The sequence below is a fragment of the Polyodon spathula genome, chromosome 5 (assembly GCF_017654505.1).
Source record: "Polyodon spathula isolate WHYD16114869_AA chromosome 5, ASM1765450v1, whole genome shotgun sequence".
NCBI lineage: Eukaryota > Metazoa > Chordata > Actinopteri > Acipenseriformes > Polyodontidae > Polyodon > Polyodon spathula.
The window spans coordinates 19990197-20006096 of NC_054538.1; the positions used below are offsets into that span (position 1 = coordinate 19990197).

Below are 15900 nucleotides of genomic sequence, written 5' to 3' on the forward strand. Positions count from 1 at the left end.
AAGCCATATAAAAACATACAACTTTCCCCAATCACACAGACAATAGGTGTCGCTAAGTATTCAGTTCATGGAAGGATAAAGGTGTCACTACCTAAAAAAAGCAAATCTCAGTAAACACCAATGCTGGAAAACTGTATTTAGACAAGAGTTTAATTTAAGAAGGCCGACATTGTGCCAAAAAACTTGTTAACTTCTGACAGGGTGTAGCTTGCCATTATTATATTTATTTTAAATGCGTGTCTACAATACTGAATTTAAATGTTCTTGATGATTTGTTGGCCTACTTTGGGTTAAGACAAATATTTTATGAATAGTTGTGTGAACTGGCAAAACATTTTGCTAACCTCCATATTATAATACATAAAGAATGTTTACTCAGCTGTAGAAATGAATCATTTTATTTACTATATATTGCCAGAATACTAGACCTAAACTATGTACCGATTGTAACCCTAAGCAGAACACACAAAAAAAAAAGAAAAAATACTTGTTTACATGGGAAAACGTTTACATATGAAAATCTTGTTAAATGTAACAAAAAGCATACTTACACACTACATTAAAACTAGAATCCCCACCGCAGTCACTTTGATGGTTTTCACTTTTAAAATCCTAAATACATGTATTAAATACTTTGATGCCATTTGAAAAGCAGGATCGCAAAAAAAAAAAAAAAAATGCAGTTATAATCCCCTCTACCTAGAACTGCCACAGCCATCACTTTGACTTCTTTTTACAATACATGTTTTTATTTTTTTATATAGCTCAACTCAATCTGGATTCTCTACTGCACAGAGTGACGCACACACACGAGAAAACATGTTACGTTCATTTTAAATTAAAATCTACTTTTGTTTTTAGTATCATGTACATATACATGTTTACACTTTTGAAATGTTTACTTTATTATAGTTTTTCTTTTTTTTTTTTTTAAAGTAGTGCTTTATATTTATATGGCAAGTTAGAAAATAAACCCTTTTATGTTTAACTGTTCATTTAAATATGGCGTTTTGGCTGTGCAGATGTTTGACATGACTTGCTTGAATAAAACTTTTGAGTTGTATCCAATAGTTTGTCTTTCATTTTAATATTGATGTTGTTTAAAATGTAACCGTGATAATAACTGCCGGCAGTGGGGTTCTAGGTATGAGTAGAACCGCGGCGGTTCTAGTGTTAAACAAGAGTGATTTGCGGAACAGTTAAACAACCAAACCACACCCTGGCCCCACCTACCCTTGAGTGTTTAACATTAAGTCAATAGCAGCTGGAATGGCATCGAGGAGACCTTTTGATCCTTCTGGGGTTGCGGAGCCAATACTGGCAAAGATCTCAAGCATCATCTGTGCTCCAGATTCAGAAAGTGGGAAGCAGCTTGTAAAACTGCGAATGTCATGTTTGCTGGCTCCAGTAACCACCTTTAAAGCCTGTGTGAAAAGAAAGAACAATGCCAGTGTAGATACCAGTAATTTGCATCACCATTTCACACCGTTTTGTTTTTATTGCAGCTGCGATTAGGATTATGATCATGGCCATACTCAGGACAGTGGGGTTGTTATGAAAACTTGGTGGAGGATTACAGTGACTAGTGGTTATTCCAATATAACCTCTAAATGTATGAGACCATGTGTGGCTACCTGATACTGCAAAATGTTCTTTAAAAAAACATAGCTGTGGCTTAATCCGCCAGGGTATACATTTTACCTCAACAAAAGGGTTTACAAAAAATAAATAAATAAAACTGTTTAGGTTGCCTTCAAGTTTCACAGCTTACCGCCAAGGCTGCTTGCTGCACTTGAGCACAGCTGGAGTGCTCTTGCATGCAGGTGAGGATGGCTTTGACACCCCCCTCTGTGGCAAACATGACCCTCCATTCGTACTTAAGCATGAGGGCATGGACCAGCCGCAGAGCACTGACCACCTTTTCCTTCGAATCTGTGATGAGCATCTCCACCAGCATCTTCAACAGCTTTTCTCTGGAGACCGGAAACATTCATGTACTTTAGAAAATGGACAGGTGTGGCAGCAAAAAGGACCATTCATTTCCTTTTTGACATGCATACAGGCCATGTGTTTATAGGAAATGACAGCCCATAGTCCATACACCCTTGAGATGACTACAAAAGGTATAACCAGAGAAAGACCCTGGCATCATGGCAAACTTTGTCCCCACCTTTAAAAGTAAACAAACTTTAATACATGTTAACAAAATAATGTCCCTAAAAATCGGTGGTGTTACTGTAAAGAGATAAAAGGAGTCAAAATGTGTTAAATTAGGTTTGGGTTTTTCAACACAATACTACAAATAACTGAGCTATGCATAAATATGCAAAGCATAAAATACACACCCATATATATGGCTGCATTATGTAAATGTATATTTATAATCAATGAAACCATATTTTAAGTGTTTTTTTGTATTTACTGTAAAGGTTATGTATTTAAAAATCACACGCAGATCAACGTAATGTAAACCATCCACAGATCATAAATAACCAAAGCAATACAAGGTGAACACTACGATTAAATCTCAATAAAAAAGGCAAAATACTGCGTTTCCCCTCTGTTCATCTGAATCGCGAAACTAAAATCATCACCTGGACTGAAATTTGGTAGGAGGGCTTTAAAAATGAGATATCTTAATTGGAGTTCAAATGAATTAAAGAAAATAGAGACTCTGCACAAGACTGGCCAGAACTATTCCAGCAGGTGACACTACTCAGCAGTCTGTGTTTCACAAGTTAATACAGAAACAGACAGAACAGGACATGGCCTTACCGGACGGTTTGCGCAGAGTCTGTCCTCAGCATGATTTTCTCCTGAGTTCCATCATCCTCCAGGATCTTGGTAATGAATTTGAGACCAGCCAGCTGCTGCCCTAGATCAGAACTGTTCTTCTTCATGATGTCAATCACCTCACCAAACTTCTCCAGGTAATTCTTCTTCCCCTGAATCTTTGGGTTACTGAACACTGTTTAAAAAACAAAACAAAAACAAAACAAAAAACATGTATCAAACCTTGCCCTGGCTAGGTTATGAAGTGAACTGAAGGAAGGGTTGGGATTTAAATCCAGAATCTGGTCAGACTGAAAAAGGAAAAAAAAAAAAAAAAAAAAAAAAAAAAAAGCCATATTTTTGCGGTTCTTCCTAACACACAAAAGCAGCTCACCTTTCATTTTTTCTTCTAGATCTTCAGGGAACTTTAGTTCATCGTCTTTAGGGAGCTCACTGTCTGGCTTAGCTGAAGCAGAGCTTGCAGAGTCTGACAAAATCTCCTTCTTGGCTTTCTTGGAGACCGAGACCAGGCTCCCCAGGAAGGAGGAGCTGCCTTCATCTCCATACTCCATGGAGTTCAGCATCCCAGTGAGCCTCTCCTGCTCAAGGCCCCCCTTGCGCAAGTAGTGATTGATGTAGACCTGGGAGCTCTGTAGGTCGCCTAGGCTGGCCGCCAACGAGTGCTGGGTCAGGTACTGCAGCAACTTCTGGGCAACTTCCACCGGCACAGACAGCTGGATTAAGGTGGCATCATCGATCTCAGACATCTGCCATACACAAACAGGGACAATTATTTAACATCTCTAGTTTTTGTAAAAAGCTACAGTTTTTTTTTTTTTTTTTTTTAAATATACAGACTCCAGTGGTGTCTTCTCTTTTTCTAAAATAGGCTCTAATCAATCTCACCTGATCATCCAGGCTCTGTCGTATGATGTTGTTCACCTCCTGCTGCTGCTTTGGTTCAAGTTTCTTGATGAAGAAGAGCACCTCCCACCACTCAGCCCGGCTCAGAGTCCCTGTGTCCTCCCTCACACTCTCAGCCAGGTAAGGCAATGAATATAATCCACCAGGGGGCTTGTAGAAAAAAGTCTGGCTTACTGCCGATCAGAGACAAAGAGGGTGTTAAATAGAAAGTGGGTGCTTTTATAGTAATGCAATGCAACAAGGACACACACACAGTGGTAGCCACGGTCACGGAATTACTTAACGGTGCGATAATGCAAAAACATTGCAAGGTGACAAACCTGTTTTTTCAAATTTGTTTTATTCAGCTGCACTTTGTTACTGCTGCCACAAGCGTCTACTGACCGTCTACTAATACATTCAGCACTGCGTTATCAGGATGCCTCGAGAGATGTCTGTCCCAATTAAACAAGAGGCATCTGAGAGGACCTTAGGTCACATTTAAATTTGTAATGCAGTGTTGCTGGCTTATTTAAAACAAATCTGTACACATAACTGAAGAACAGTCCACACACCCCCACCCCCATCCGGCAACTCCCCAAACATTTCCCATAACAGTTCTTACAATGAATTTACAACATGCAAGAGAGGGGATATATTTACTTGTTTTTCAACATTTATTTCACACTATGAATAAATGTTAAATACATAATAAAAAAATAAAAAAAAAATCATATTTTGTACACATTATAACAATAAATGCAGGAAACGACAAAGTTCATAAAAAGAAGTTACACATTATCAGAACTTCAACAATGTACAACATGGACCACACAAATCACTCAGCGGTGTATTCATTTCATAACAAAACTGGTGCGTTCCTGGATCTTGCTCACCTGTGTTTAGCTTCAGAGTCTCTGCGAGCGACGATGCTTTTTCCTGAGCTTCCTTCTCAGCCTGCCCGCTCGTGCAACTGGCAATGATCTCCATCATGTGCCAGTGGACCCAGTAGGTCCTGCTCAGGGAGTTCCAGTACACCTGCAGGATATGGGAAGGGAATAGAGCTGAACACTTGAGGGACCGCAGCACATTTAACCTGTAAGTCAGTATGCACCCCCAAGGATCACAATCATATTAAAAAAAGTGTCAGTATTTAAAATTAGGTTACAATAACCTGTACACACAATGCAGTACACCACAATACAGTACGGCCAACTTTTTCAAGATAGAGCCTTCCAAAACTCAGCCAGACAATCACTATTGCGAAGAAGCAGGTCACCATGTGGAATTATTCTTTTTTTGGATTTATTTATTTTTTTTTTTTTACAGTTTGGAGTCTCGAAACCTGGTCTTGGTCTCAAGATCAAATTTTGAGATTTTGATCTCGGCACGTTGTTCTTGACAATACTGTATTGTCTTATATCCTAATTTTCACCTAAATGAATTCTTTCTTTTCATCCCCCAAAACTGACATGCACTCACAGACATAGTTATTAAATGACAAAAGATATGGTTTAATTACAAAAAAAAATGTGAAACAGGCATGCATACATTTAATGTCCTCTGAACACAGACCACACAATTACCATGGATAAAAGAGAAAAGACAACCATTGATTGGCTGGAGTGATTAGAAGATGTACCAATCCTACACTAGCAAAAGAGAATCTGAGTGGGACATTTCTTTTTCCGTTTATTTTTCAGTAATATTTTGCAACAAAAAATTACAGCTAAATAGAAAGCCACTGTAGGCACACTAAATTGGGGCAACTACAAAAAGTTGCGGTTTAGTTTTGGTTTCTGCAACAAATTCATGCCCCTCAAGTTTCTTACAGCTTAAATATTACTATTAGTAATGCGGTCACGTGTTTGAACACTTCAGAATTGAAATGGCATCCAAGCAGGCCAGTCGTTACCCAATTTGCCTTCATCAATTTTGGAATATATGAAAAATAAATGGATGGCAAAGTGCAAGCATTGCCACACAAAGGTGTCGGAACTGTGGGGAATGTCTTCCTTTAAGAAGAGAAAAGTGGCAGCCAAATGACAATTGCTTTAAAAAAAAAGAAAAAAAAATTAAAATGTCCAAGTGTGAGTGAGAGAGAGAGAGAATTACTAATACATTCAATTTCTGAGCAATGAAACGTTAAAGTAGCAATTCTAATAGTTCATTTCAGTCAATTTATACACAACTGTAATCTGGTTATACCAGCGTCTGCTAATCCACTGTGAAAAAGACAAGTGTTCAGCCTATGCGTAATTGTATATCATGCTTATATTATTAATATTTGTAAAAGTGAATGCATTTTATTTCTTCATTATTTCTAAAAGTCTGATGCAATTTTAGAAGCATACTTACATGTAAGTGAAAACATGGAGAACAGAATTACTGAAGCAACTGTGAAGTCAACGAGCCACTGAATATTACCTTCTACGTAGCATGCATATATTACTGGTCTCTGTCTTGGTCTCAACTTGGTGACCTTTTTGTCAAATATAGGCAAGTGTTTCTGAAGTTACAGCCTTCATTAGCCTGAATCAGGTGGAAATAACTAAAATCTACCTGCTTTTTCAATGGGCTTTTGCAGTTTTAAATCATTATCAGCATATCCTAAACAACTAGTATATCCAGTTCCATGGTAATGCATATATTCTTCGTTATTGTGTTCTTGTAATTTGTCATCCATAACAAAGTAGCTTCCATTGGCATTGGTATAGATGTTTGTTTTTTCATGATGTTTACCACCATGACTCTTAGCTTGTTTGTTCAATGTTTGGCAGCAAGGACTGTCCAGGCTTCCTCATTCCATTCAAATAATGTGTCAATGTTTTGGACAGTAGCAAATGTTCACTATGTTGCCTGGCAGTTAGGATTATCCAACCAAACTCGCAGCTGGGTAAATATCGGTTAAAGACAGCAGAGAAAGATAACTCAATGAACAACCTGTAATGACACCAACGATAAAGGCACTATAATGGAACTCAAGTAAGAACATCAAAGAATACAGCTGTGAACCAACCACTAACAACTAAGATTAACTCAAAAGTGTACTGTCTCTAATCGTGAGGTCTTTTGATGTTTGAAGTAACACATTTATCATGCAGGGTTTACATAACCCTGAATATATGAAGTCACAACTTAGTTCTAAGGTTCAAGGCTTAAGACACAGTGGGGCTGACAATTTTACACACAAAAGTAATGAAAGGGTTCATTTCTAATGTATAACACCCAAGATCAAACTTGAGAGAATCACAGAATACAGCTGTGTATTGAGAATGATGGCAATATCTCAAAGCGTTACAACTAACATTCAGAAACCAAAAAAATTCACATTACCCTAATATGGTGGCCAGTTCATAAGAATTCAAAAAATATGAAGTGCAAGCTTAGATCATTTGAAATATTAGCGGTAGAAGGTGCAGCCGCAGAATGCACACACAGAACAGCTGACCAACAGCAAAGATTCCTTCAAAACTGGTTCTGATTACCGACAAACATAACTATAGCACAGAAATAAAAAAAAGGCTTACCTGTACAGGTGGTGTACCATCATTGCTGTATCGAAACTCTCCCTCATCCCCAGCACTGACTTCTTCATAGTCCTCCAGCATGCGCACCATCATCCCACTCTTCAGATTTTCCTGTATGTACTCCACGTAGGCACTGCGGCTGGTAAAGTCTGTGCGGGTCTTGAAGCCGTTGCCGGTCTTCTTCTTGGGGGTCGCAGCAGCTAGGACGGTTTGAAAGGGGGTGTGGCGGGGCTGGAATATTGAGCGGATGACCTTCTGCTCCTCTTCCTCAATGGAGCTGAGCACAGATGCATGTTCTGCCTGTCTGTTCCTATCCCAGCCCATGACCCGCACCAGCTCGGAAATGAGGTTAGCCATAGCCATGGTGAATTCAAACTCGCGCTGCAACCGCGACTGCTTCGTCTGGTGCGAAGAGGATGCGCAGTCCGATCGCTCAGCATTCTGATCAGTCCCACTGGTATTCAGTTTGTCCATCAGCGATGTCACACAGAGGTAACGCTTTACCAAGGAGAAGAGCAGCTTCCCAGGTATCTGAAGATAAGAGATATATTTATACATACATAAAAATTGATGCCCCCTCATTTTACAGCATCCTATGGCTAGCCATTTCATACACCCCCCACAATCGTAGCCTACTGCATAGTAGTAGTTTCTGCATGCGAGTTGTATTAATATAGGCTACTTATTGATTACTAAAAAAGCTGTACTAATAACGTGCATCATCTCACATTTTAAATAATTCTAATAAACTTTACTGTGATCATGTGATTGTGAACTTTTGCTTTTATTGTTGTTCTGATATATATGGCTGTTGCACCATTAAAAGACGGAACAAACTAAAAAGCGTAACGGGCTGATTACAGCGTCATTTTTCCAGGTAATAACGTAAACTGAGCAGTAAAACTTACTTGAAGATAGGCAAACATGCATATTCATTTTTAAAAGGTGTAACTGCTTTGCAAACCCAACCATTGAACATACATTTGTCACATGCACATTTTGACTAATAATTCTACTTCTGACCCATCGATTTTTTTTTTTTTTTAAATACACACACGCTAAAACATAATATAATATAAAGATATCATGATCTCAGCTAAACTGTATGTGGACAAACTATGCTCCATTACCCAACATCAGAAAATGTTACAGTATTTGGTACAGAGACCTGAACTAGACTAACTAAGGTTGCCTACACACGCGTAAGGCACTACTGCAGAAGTTGCTGAATTTGTCTATTTAGTGTACCAGGAATACAACTGGACTGTTTGCCTTAGCTTATCTGAGCTGTACAGTACCTGTGGGAGGTGTATCCCTTCAAAAGAGATGCCATGTTCCTCAGAGGAAGTAGTTTCAGCAAACAGCTCCAGGAGGGTGTAGCGATTGTCAAAATCCATGTGCTGCTCAATCCCATCCTGCTGGCTGAGAGACAGGAGGACATAAGCACGACTCCCTGAGACAAAAGAAATAATAACAGGTTAAAAAAAGTGATAAGGATATCACACAATCTTCTCAACTACAGTAAAAATAGTCACAAATAAAAGGTTCAATGCATTTCACACAGGCTAGACATTTGTATTGGTGAATGAAAGCAAAGCACGCCACACCATTAAACACACTGCAATGCACTATTCACTTTGCAACATAACTGGTAAGTCTCTGTGACTTAGTCACTGAGACAGGTGGGAAATATAATTCTAAAATAGTTTCCCCATATACAGTAAAGTACTTGGCAAGGGAAAAAAAAAAAAAAAAAAAAAAAAAAAAGTATAGCAATGCGTTGTGTACCCGCTCGTCACATATCCGCCATGATCAAGCTCTTCAGCAACGTCACACACGTGTGCAATGTTAATGCAAAATGGCTACAGGAAAGCAAAAGCAAGTTGTGCTTACAATTGAAAGTTATTATTTTATTTTTTTTGTAAGCCTATACATTTTGCTAAATTACCAGACACTAATGTAAGTGTATACAGCACTGTGGCAGGGCAGGAGCCTTGCACATGAAGACGGGTTTTTGTATAAATGTATATCGTAAACAGTGTGTATTTATTGTAATTAATGAATGAAGTACCTGACGCTCCTGGGAGAGCCTGCCTGTTGTGTGCAATTACCAGGTGTGGAATCTAAATCAACAGGTACCGTAAAAAACATTGTATAAGTCAATTTTCTAGGCATGATGTGAAATTGTGTGTTGTTGACTTTGCCGAAAAAACATGGCACTCACAATGCTTAAAGAGTTTGAAATTAATTAAACAGTGCGTGACTGGAGATGAAACAAAAGACAAAATTAAAAAATATTTGCGAAAGAAAAATGTACTTTGAATGAGAGTGGAGAGACAGAACCAGAACCAGAACCAGGGTTGGATACTGAAGAGTGAGTGAGCAAGTCGAAACCACCGACAGCCGGCCAAGTAGTTGGAGTCCGTTTATTATTGAACAGAGACGATTAGTTCAGAGATTGTAGATCCCACCAAAGTTTCCGTACGCTGTGTTGTATGTACTCCATGCGCTACCACTGCTGGTAGTGTCACGGGAGCTGTTCACTTCGCTTAAAGAAGTTTACAGATTTCAGTCTACATTCTAAACACTGTATAAATTGTAAATTCAACAAAAACAAAAAAAAAATAATGATGCTGGTGAAATGTACACTCAAAAGACTCCAAATTTCAAGGCTTTCCCAAACCGTACTGGAAACTCACTCTAATTCTGCACCAGTCCCAAGTTTAAAAACTGAAGTACCCTCAGGTTTTGGAACAAGTTGTTTATATGTTATCTATTCATACATTTTTCACCCCCATTCGGATCGGATTAAAGATTTAATATACAAGTACACATTGAACTATGAACTATAATAGTAAGTGGCAGTGGGGATGGGGGCATATCTGTCTATATCGAACCGGTCTGCTGAAGTCTGCCAGTCCACAGTACTAAAATCAGTACTAAAATCTGGTGGTATTTTAAATTTCACAACACTTTCACATGTGGATATATGTCATGGTGATCTATTGATGGTTTTCATTTTAAACTTATAACCATGACAGGGGATAAATGTCACCAACATGCTTGCTTGTAAAGGCTAGTATTCATATATAAAAAAACATGTGTAATGTACACTGCTGATGAAAATGCAGAGGAAGCAAGAGTTGCAAATTAAAAATGAAAACCAGTGGAGAGCTGTGGTGCTGGCATTTGGCTGCCTCCACTCCCCATATAGTGACTCATCGCAGCATGACTTTCTCAAACAAGGAGGAGTGTGGAGGAGAGGCTTGGAGTTTTACTCAAAGGAAAATACATCCCCCGTCCCCATGTTGCAACAGCCAGGCTTACAATACAATTTTTTTTTTTTTTGTATTTAAAAGCTTTGTTAGATTGTGAAGTGCCCTGGAATTCCCATTTCTGAAAACACTCTATAAAAGTTAGTATCTCTAACTTTGAAATAACGATAATTTAAAACAAGGGGCATACTGTAATATTGCACTAGTAAACCTTCATTACAAATCTTAGTTGACAAATATTATAATGAACTAGCAGACTAAATAAGTTATATTTATCTTTTGACCAAAAAACAGAAGATTATAGAGTATGAATCACACTTGAAAGTTGAGGGTAGGGTTAGAACACTTACCTATTCACCATTCTGGGATTGGGCTAGTGTACACATTGTCAATATTCAGAGATGTGTATATTAGAAGCAGACTCAGAACCAAACTAAACTTCTTTAGATGTTTCCCATTAGCCTCCAAATAAATGGGCCCAAGACCACAATAAACTTCTCAGTTGAATCAAATGTAAAAAGGGAACCCTCGTTTCCAGTATGATTCTGAGTCAGCCCAATTTAACAGCTGGGTGGTGCAGAAGAATACACAAGTCAACCTGTCACTGGCTGGGCTTTAATGCAAATCTAATATTTCCTGGCACACTAAACCAGGGACTTCCCCAATTTCAGTTCTTTGAAAACCATAAGCTTGAGTACTTTCCTGAAGCACTGGAGTTGTCAACCTGCTTAAGAGTAATGAACCATGTTTATTTTCTCAAAAATTTAAACACAGTTAAACACTTTGTCATTTGCCTATAACAGTACATTTGTTCATCCGAGTGAACGTACAAACGACTGTGCCAGCCTACCTGCATCGTGCGAAGCTAGGGCTCTCAGCATCTTGCCAGCGCTCCTCCTGGTCTGCCTCTCCTTGTTACACAGCAGCTCCATAAGCAGATCGAGGGCACCAGTCTCCTTGAAGACTCCCACCAGGGAGCCTATGCTGGCGTAGGCACTGAGCACGTGGATGGTGTGGGAGATGCTAACGGCAATGTCCACATCATTACTCCTAGCCATCTGCCTGTGCGCCCGCCGCACCAGTTGCTTCACGTCTTCCTTCATGTCGGAGAGCTCTGCCTCGTCAAAGGTGACGTCAGAGGGAAACTCGCTGCTGGGCTGCTCCTCCTTCACGGCCCTCTGCGCATCGTTCTTGCGGTTGCCCAGCAGTGTGGGGCAGTTGGCGTACACGTCCTCCCTCGTCATCCACAACAGGATGTGCTCGCTTTTGTTGTCACTAGAGGAGCTGCTACCACCTCCACTTTCCCCCGTGCTTTCCACTCCCCCACCCTCGTCCATGGCCACCACGCTCCATCGAATCAGATACTCAGTCTGGCCATCATGGGTACGTCGCTGCCGGATCAGCTCCTCCGGGTAAGCCTGGAGATTGGGACCCAGCTGCACCAACAGGTTCCCGTTCCTACGCTCGCCCACCATCCTGACAGCAGAACCTGCACACAAACAGAAAGAACAAATGTCAACAGGGCATGGGGGCTAAATCCTCAAGGGAGTTTAGGGTGTCATGTTACCAGTGCAGCAAACAATTAAAAATGTATTTTTGTTTGTTTCACTTTTCACAAAAGTTTGAGTAAACTGCCACTTACACGGCTTTCCAGAATCTCATCTGTGAATGTGCTTTGGTGAATCGAAGCATGTAGCTTAGCTCGGCATATGGAAGAGTGAACTGTCTGTGAAGAGGATGCTAAAACTACATTGTGATTTCTGTCAATCCTCCTGCAATTTGATTCCCAGTTTCCACATTTTTATTTAACAAACATTTGTAATAACATAAATATTCTCATAGTCTACAAAATATGAACGTTTTGCCTTAAAATAGCCACAGAGGAGATAAAAAATATTGCAAGTAAACAAGAAAAAAAAAAGAAAATCCCTGACATAACTAATAAGTGCATTCTGTACCAGCTATTTATATACATCATGTTTCTCACAAAATCTAAAAACATTTTAAATGTAAAACAAATATATATATTTTAAAATGTAGCAGCAGCTCTGAAAAGGTAGTGTTGTAAGGTTTTACATCAATTGGAATAATTTTGAGCCCCTTTGGATGGCAAGGTGAGGAATCATTGGGGCTATGTGAATTTGCACTCAGTGGGGGGAGGTGCCTGCATCTCTAAGGAGTCACGGTAACAGACTGGTTCTTCTGAGGTTCAGAGAGCCCCTTTGATCTTGGGTTGAAGACCCTTGTTTACAAATTGTTGTTTCTACTTTAAAAATTGATTTTGACCACAATCAACCCAACTAACAGAGTTTTGGCTAAATATGTCATCACACTGACTTTCTTCCTCCTTAAGAAGGAAATAATTAGGGTTAGGGTAGAGCAGCATTTCTCAAACTGGTGGTCCTGACCCAAAATGGCTATTGCAGGGGGAGTCACGTGACCACAAAACACTGCCCTAATCTTAAAAACCTTAGCATTTAATTACAGTGCATAGTACACTCATCCCTAACATCAAAAGATGTATTATGAAGCCAGCTCTCCCGCCGTGTTTTACTGGTCAGCTAAGTAAGTTTGTTTTACTCGACTAGCGCTATACCATAAGCGTACAGTCCTCAACAGCATCGCCTCTCCCCGCCCACCACACACTGCAAGCAGTTCAAGTAACACATTTTGAAATGTATGTGTTTGGTGGGAAGGTGAGTGGAAGTGAACTGACTGTATAAAAACCATGTTATAAAGTAATTTGTTTACTAGCACGTTTATTTAAACCACAAATAACTTTTTGATAAATGTGGGCTTTTTTTTTTTTTTTTTTTACTAAGCCACATGCACTGACAAACATGGACAAATTGCCGTTACAAATAGAACGTAGAAAAAGTTTGGCCATAGCAGTCTATTAATGCTCGTTTTTGGTTCGGTAGATACAATGCAGTTATTTCTTTACTCTGTTTTTCCAAACATGTAGAAAAAAGTGTGGCTGTTTTGCTTAATATCCTTTTTTGAGCCACTGGGCTGGTGGATTATTTGCACACATAAATGTTTCCTTAGGGTGAGGGAGAGCAATGCTGTCTCCTATATTGTGCTTGCCACAAATGCACGTTTCTTCAGACTGATAGATAGAGCAAAGTATGATGTTGGCCGCGGTGCGTTCCTTGTTCAGTGTTGTTCCACATGGGCCAGCAAAGACTGGGGACCACTGATGTACAGTAATTTCACATGATATCACACCTCGAAACATTTCCAAAGGGGGGCCCAGCAAAAAAAAGTTTGAGAAACCCTGCAGAAAATAAATAATTATCAAGAATGGTAAACACCAAGACAACAGTAATTAGTCTCTTTCTGTAAACAGGTAGCAATATTTTTCCTTAAGATTAAGCTTTTTACAAAAAGTAAATACAGACTTGGGCAAATCTCATTACTTAGAGCCACTGTCTGGTAATTAATATGCATAATCTATATAAACACACTTGCAGTACACTTAACGTTCCACTGGACCAGAGCCTGCATTATGCTCACAAGTTCAGTTTCATTTTACGAGAAGTTTCAAGTGAGTCAGACACGCCTTTACGTTTTTCCAAATAAGTGAGTATTAGTAATGGAATGCAAAGTGTATAAGAAAAAACACACAATAAAGCAACTTCTTGTCCTTAGGTTACATATAACTTGCATTGAATCTTTTCAAAGTGTAGTTGCTATAAATATCTTGTTTGCTTTCATTAAGCAATAGATTTCTTTATAAACAAATTATTTAAATCACAAAGCCTAGCCAGACTTGTAGGGTCACAAACTTTTACAAACATAAGGGTAACTTCTTTTCATGTTGCATTTCCTTCAACAAACTTCAACAGAACAACCATCATAAAGATGTTTTCTTTTTGCCTGAATTCTCCAAGGAAGGCTTTCAAAGAGTTCTCCTGTACTTGGGTTGCCAAATCTTACAGCAAGCTTAACAACTTTACAACAGAGATGGCTGCCAGCAAAGAACTTTTTACTTTCAAGTCTTTGCTCAAATCTGCAAAATGGCTAGAAAATCTCAAGAGCGAGTTCCTGCACCAAAACTGGAAATACATTTGAACAAATGTCTTTCTTTTAAAGATTAAACAGGACACAAATATTAAAAGGGTAGTCATTTTTAATTATTACCAGTATGGTTCAATAACGAAGGCTTTTTTACCCTTTTGGAATTTAAAAAAAAAAAAAAAAAAAAAAAAAAAAAGGGAGTTGGCTACCATTTTCTTTACCAATTGCAATATTCTCACAAGTCCCTGCTGTTATTAGTTTTCTTGAACTTGTTTCCCTTTTTGGGCCATTTTGAGTAAGTGAGTGAACTAATTGTACATGTGAAAGTGAGAGGTGAAAGCACATAAAGTAAATATAATGCAAACTCATCTATTAGGAAAAATCTATTAACAAAACTGTATACCTTAAATTGAAATTCAATATACCCTAGGTGTGGCAGGTTTATATTTGAGCTGTGTACAAAAAAAAAAAAAAAAAAAAAAAAACAGCTTCCTTTAAATGGAAATAAAATTTACATTAGGGTGCGCAAGATCTTTATTTGAGATGTGTACTTTTGAGCCACAGTTTATTTAAATACCTTTTACTTGCTTTTAAAAATGCTTTTAAAAAGAGTCGTAAACTAAATACTGGACAAGCAGTATATCTTCACCATCTTTGAATAAATTCTGTGGTGCCAAGTTTCTTGTTTACTACCAGACAGTTTTGAATGCTTTGACACCACGTACAGAGAACAGCACCTCACAAATCCAGCAGGCAAGGGCAAAACAGTAGACCAATTGAGAACACTGGGCCGTCTTGGAACGAGAACAGGTCAATGGGAAAACAGCCCACGGGGACTCGGGCACAGCCCCAAATAAACAAACTATCCACTCATCGGGGTGAAAAAGGATTAGAAAAGGACGAGTGCAACTTTCAAAATTGGGGCTCCCTGACACGCAGAACAAGACTCTGAACTCTGACAATTTGAAGACTGTGGTGGGAAAATTACAATGTTGCTACTGCTATGATTGTTTAGGGTTTCCATGCTCAGGTTTAAATGCTATTACGGGTTATAAGATTTAGGTATAATATAGTAATAATGTATTATGTACTGGTAGTTGTTTTTAAACATACTTCCTCTTTCTTGCTGCAGGGCAAGCGGCCCCTATAAGTGACAGAAAGATACTGACTACTAGCTAAAAAGAGGAAGTTCTCTTTATTTAGCAACCGCAAGCTGCATACGTGACAGCTCACAGAAATGTCACCGACTTAGTTAGAACAGGTATAATTTTAGGATGCTTGCAATTTAGATAAGTTGTTATTGTTGCATATGATTGGTCTCATCTTAATCTTCCAAGTTGTTGCTATCCAACGTATACTGAGTTAAGCTTCTGTGATTGGCTCGCAAAAACTGTAGGTTA

At 38.9% G+C, this 15900-nt stretch overlaps 1 protein-coding gene across 3 annotated transcripts in view; it reads right to left on the reverse strand.

Annotated features, from left to right (window-relative positions):
* The window catches only part of LOC121315691 (cullin-9-like), a 59593-nt gene that overhangs the window by 34411 nt on the left and 9282 nt on the right, over positions 1–15900 (reverse strand). For all 3 annotated transcript variants that reach the window (XM_041250005.1, XM_041250003.1, XM_041250006.1), the window contains exons 2-10: positions 11331–11969; positions 8504–8658; positions 7206–7736; positions 4572–4713; positions 3679–3869; positions 3167–3539; positions 2776–2968; positions 1772–1973; positions 1234–1424 (exon numbers count right to left, since the gene is read on the reverse strand). In XM_041250005.1, the coding sequence (XP_041105939.1) occupies positions 1234–1424; positions 1772–1973; positions 2776–2968; positions 3167–3539; positions 3679–3869; positions 4572–4713; positions 7206–7736; positions 8504–8658; positions 11331–11955 (2603 nt within the window). In that variant the 5' untranslated portion in view covers positions 11956–11969. The remainder of the gene's footprint in view (positions 1–1233; positions 1425–1771; positions 1974–2775; positions 2969–3166; positions 3540–3678; positions 3870–4571; positions 4714–7205; positions 7737–8503; positions 8659–11330; positions 11970–15900) is intronic.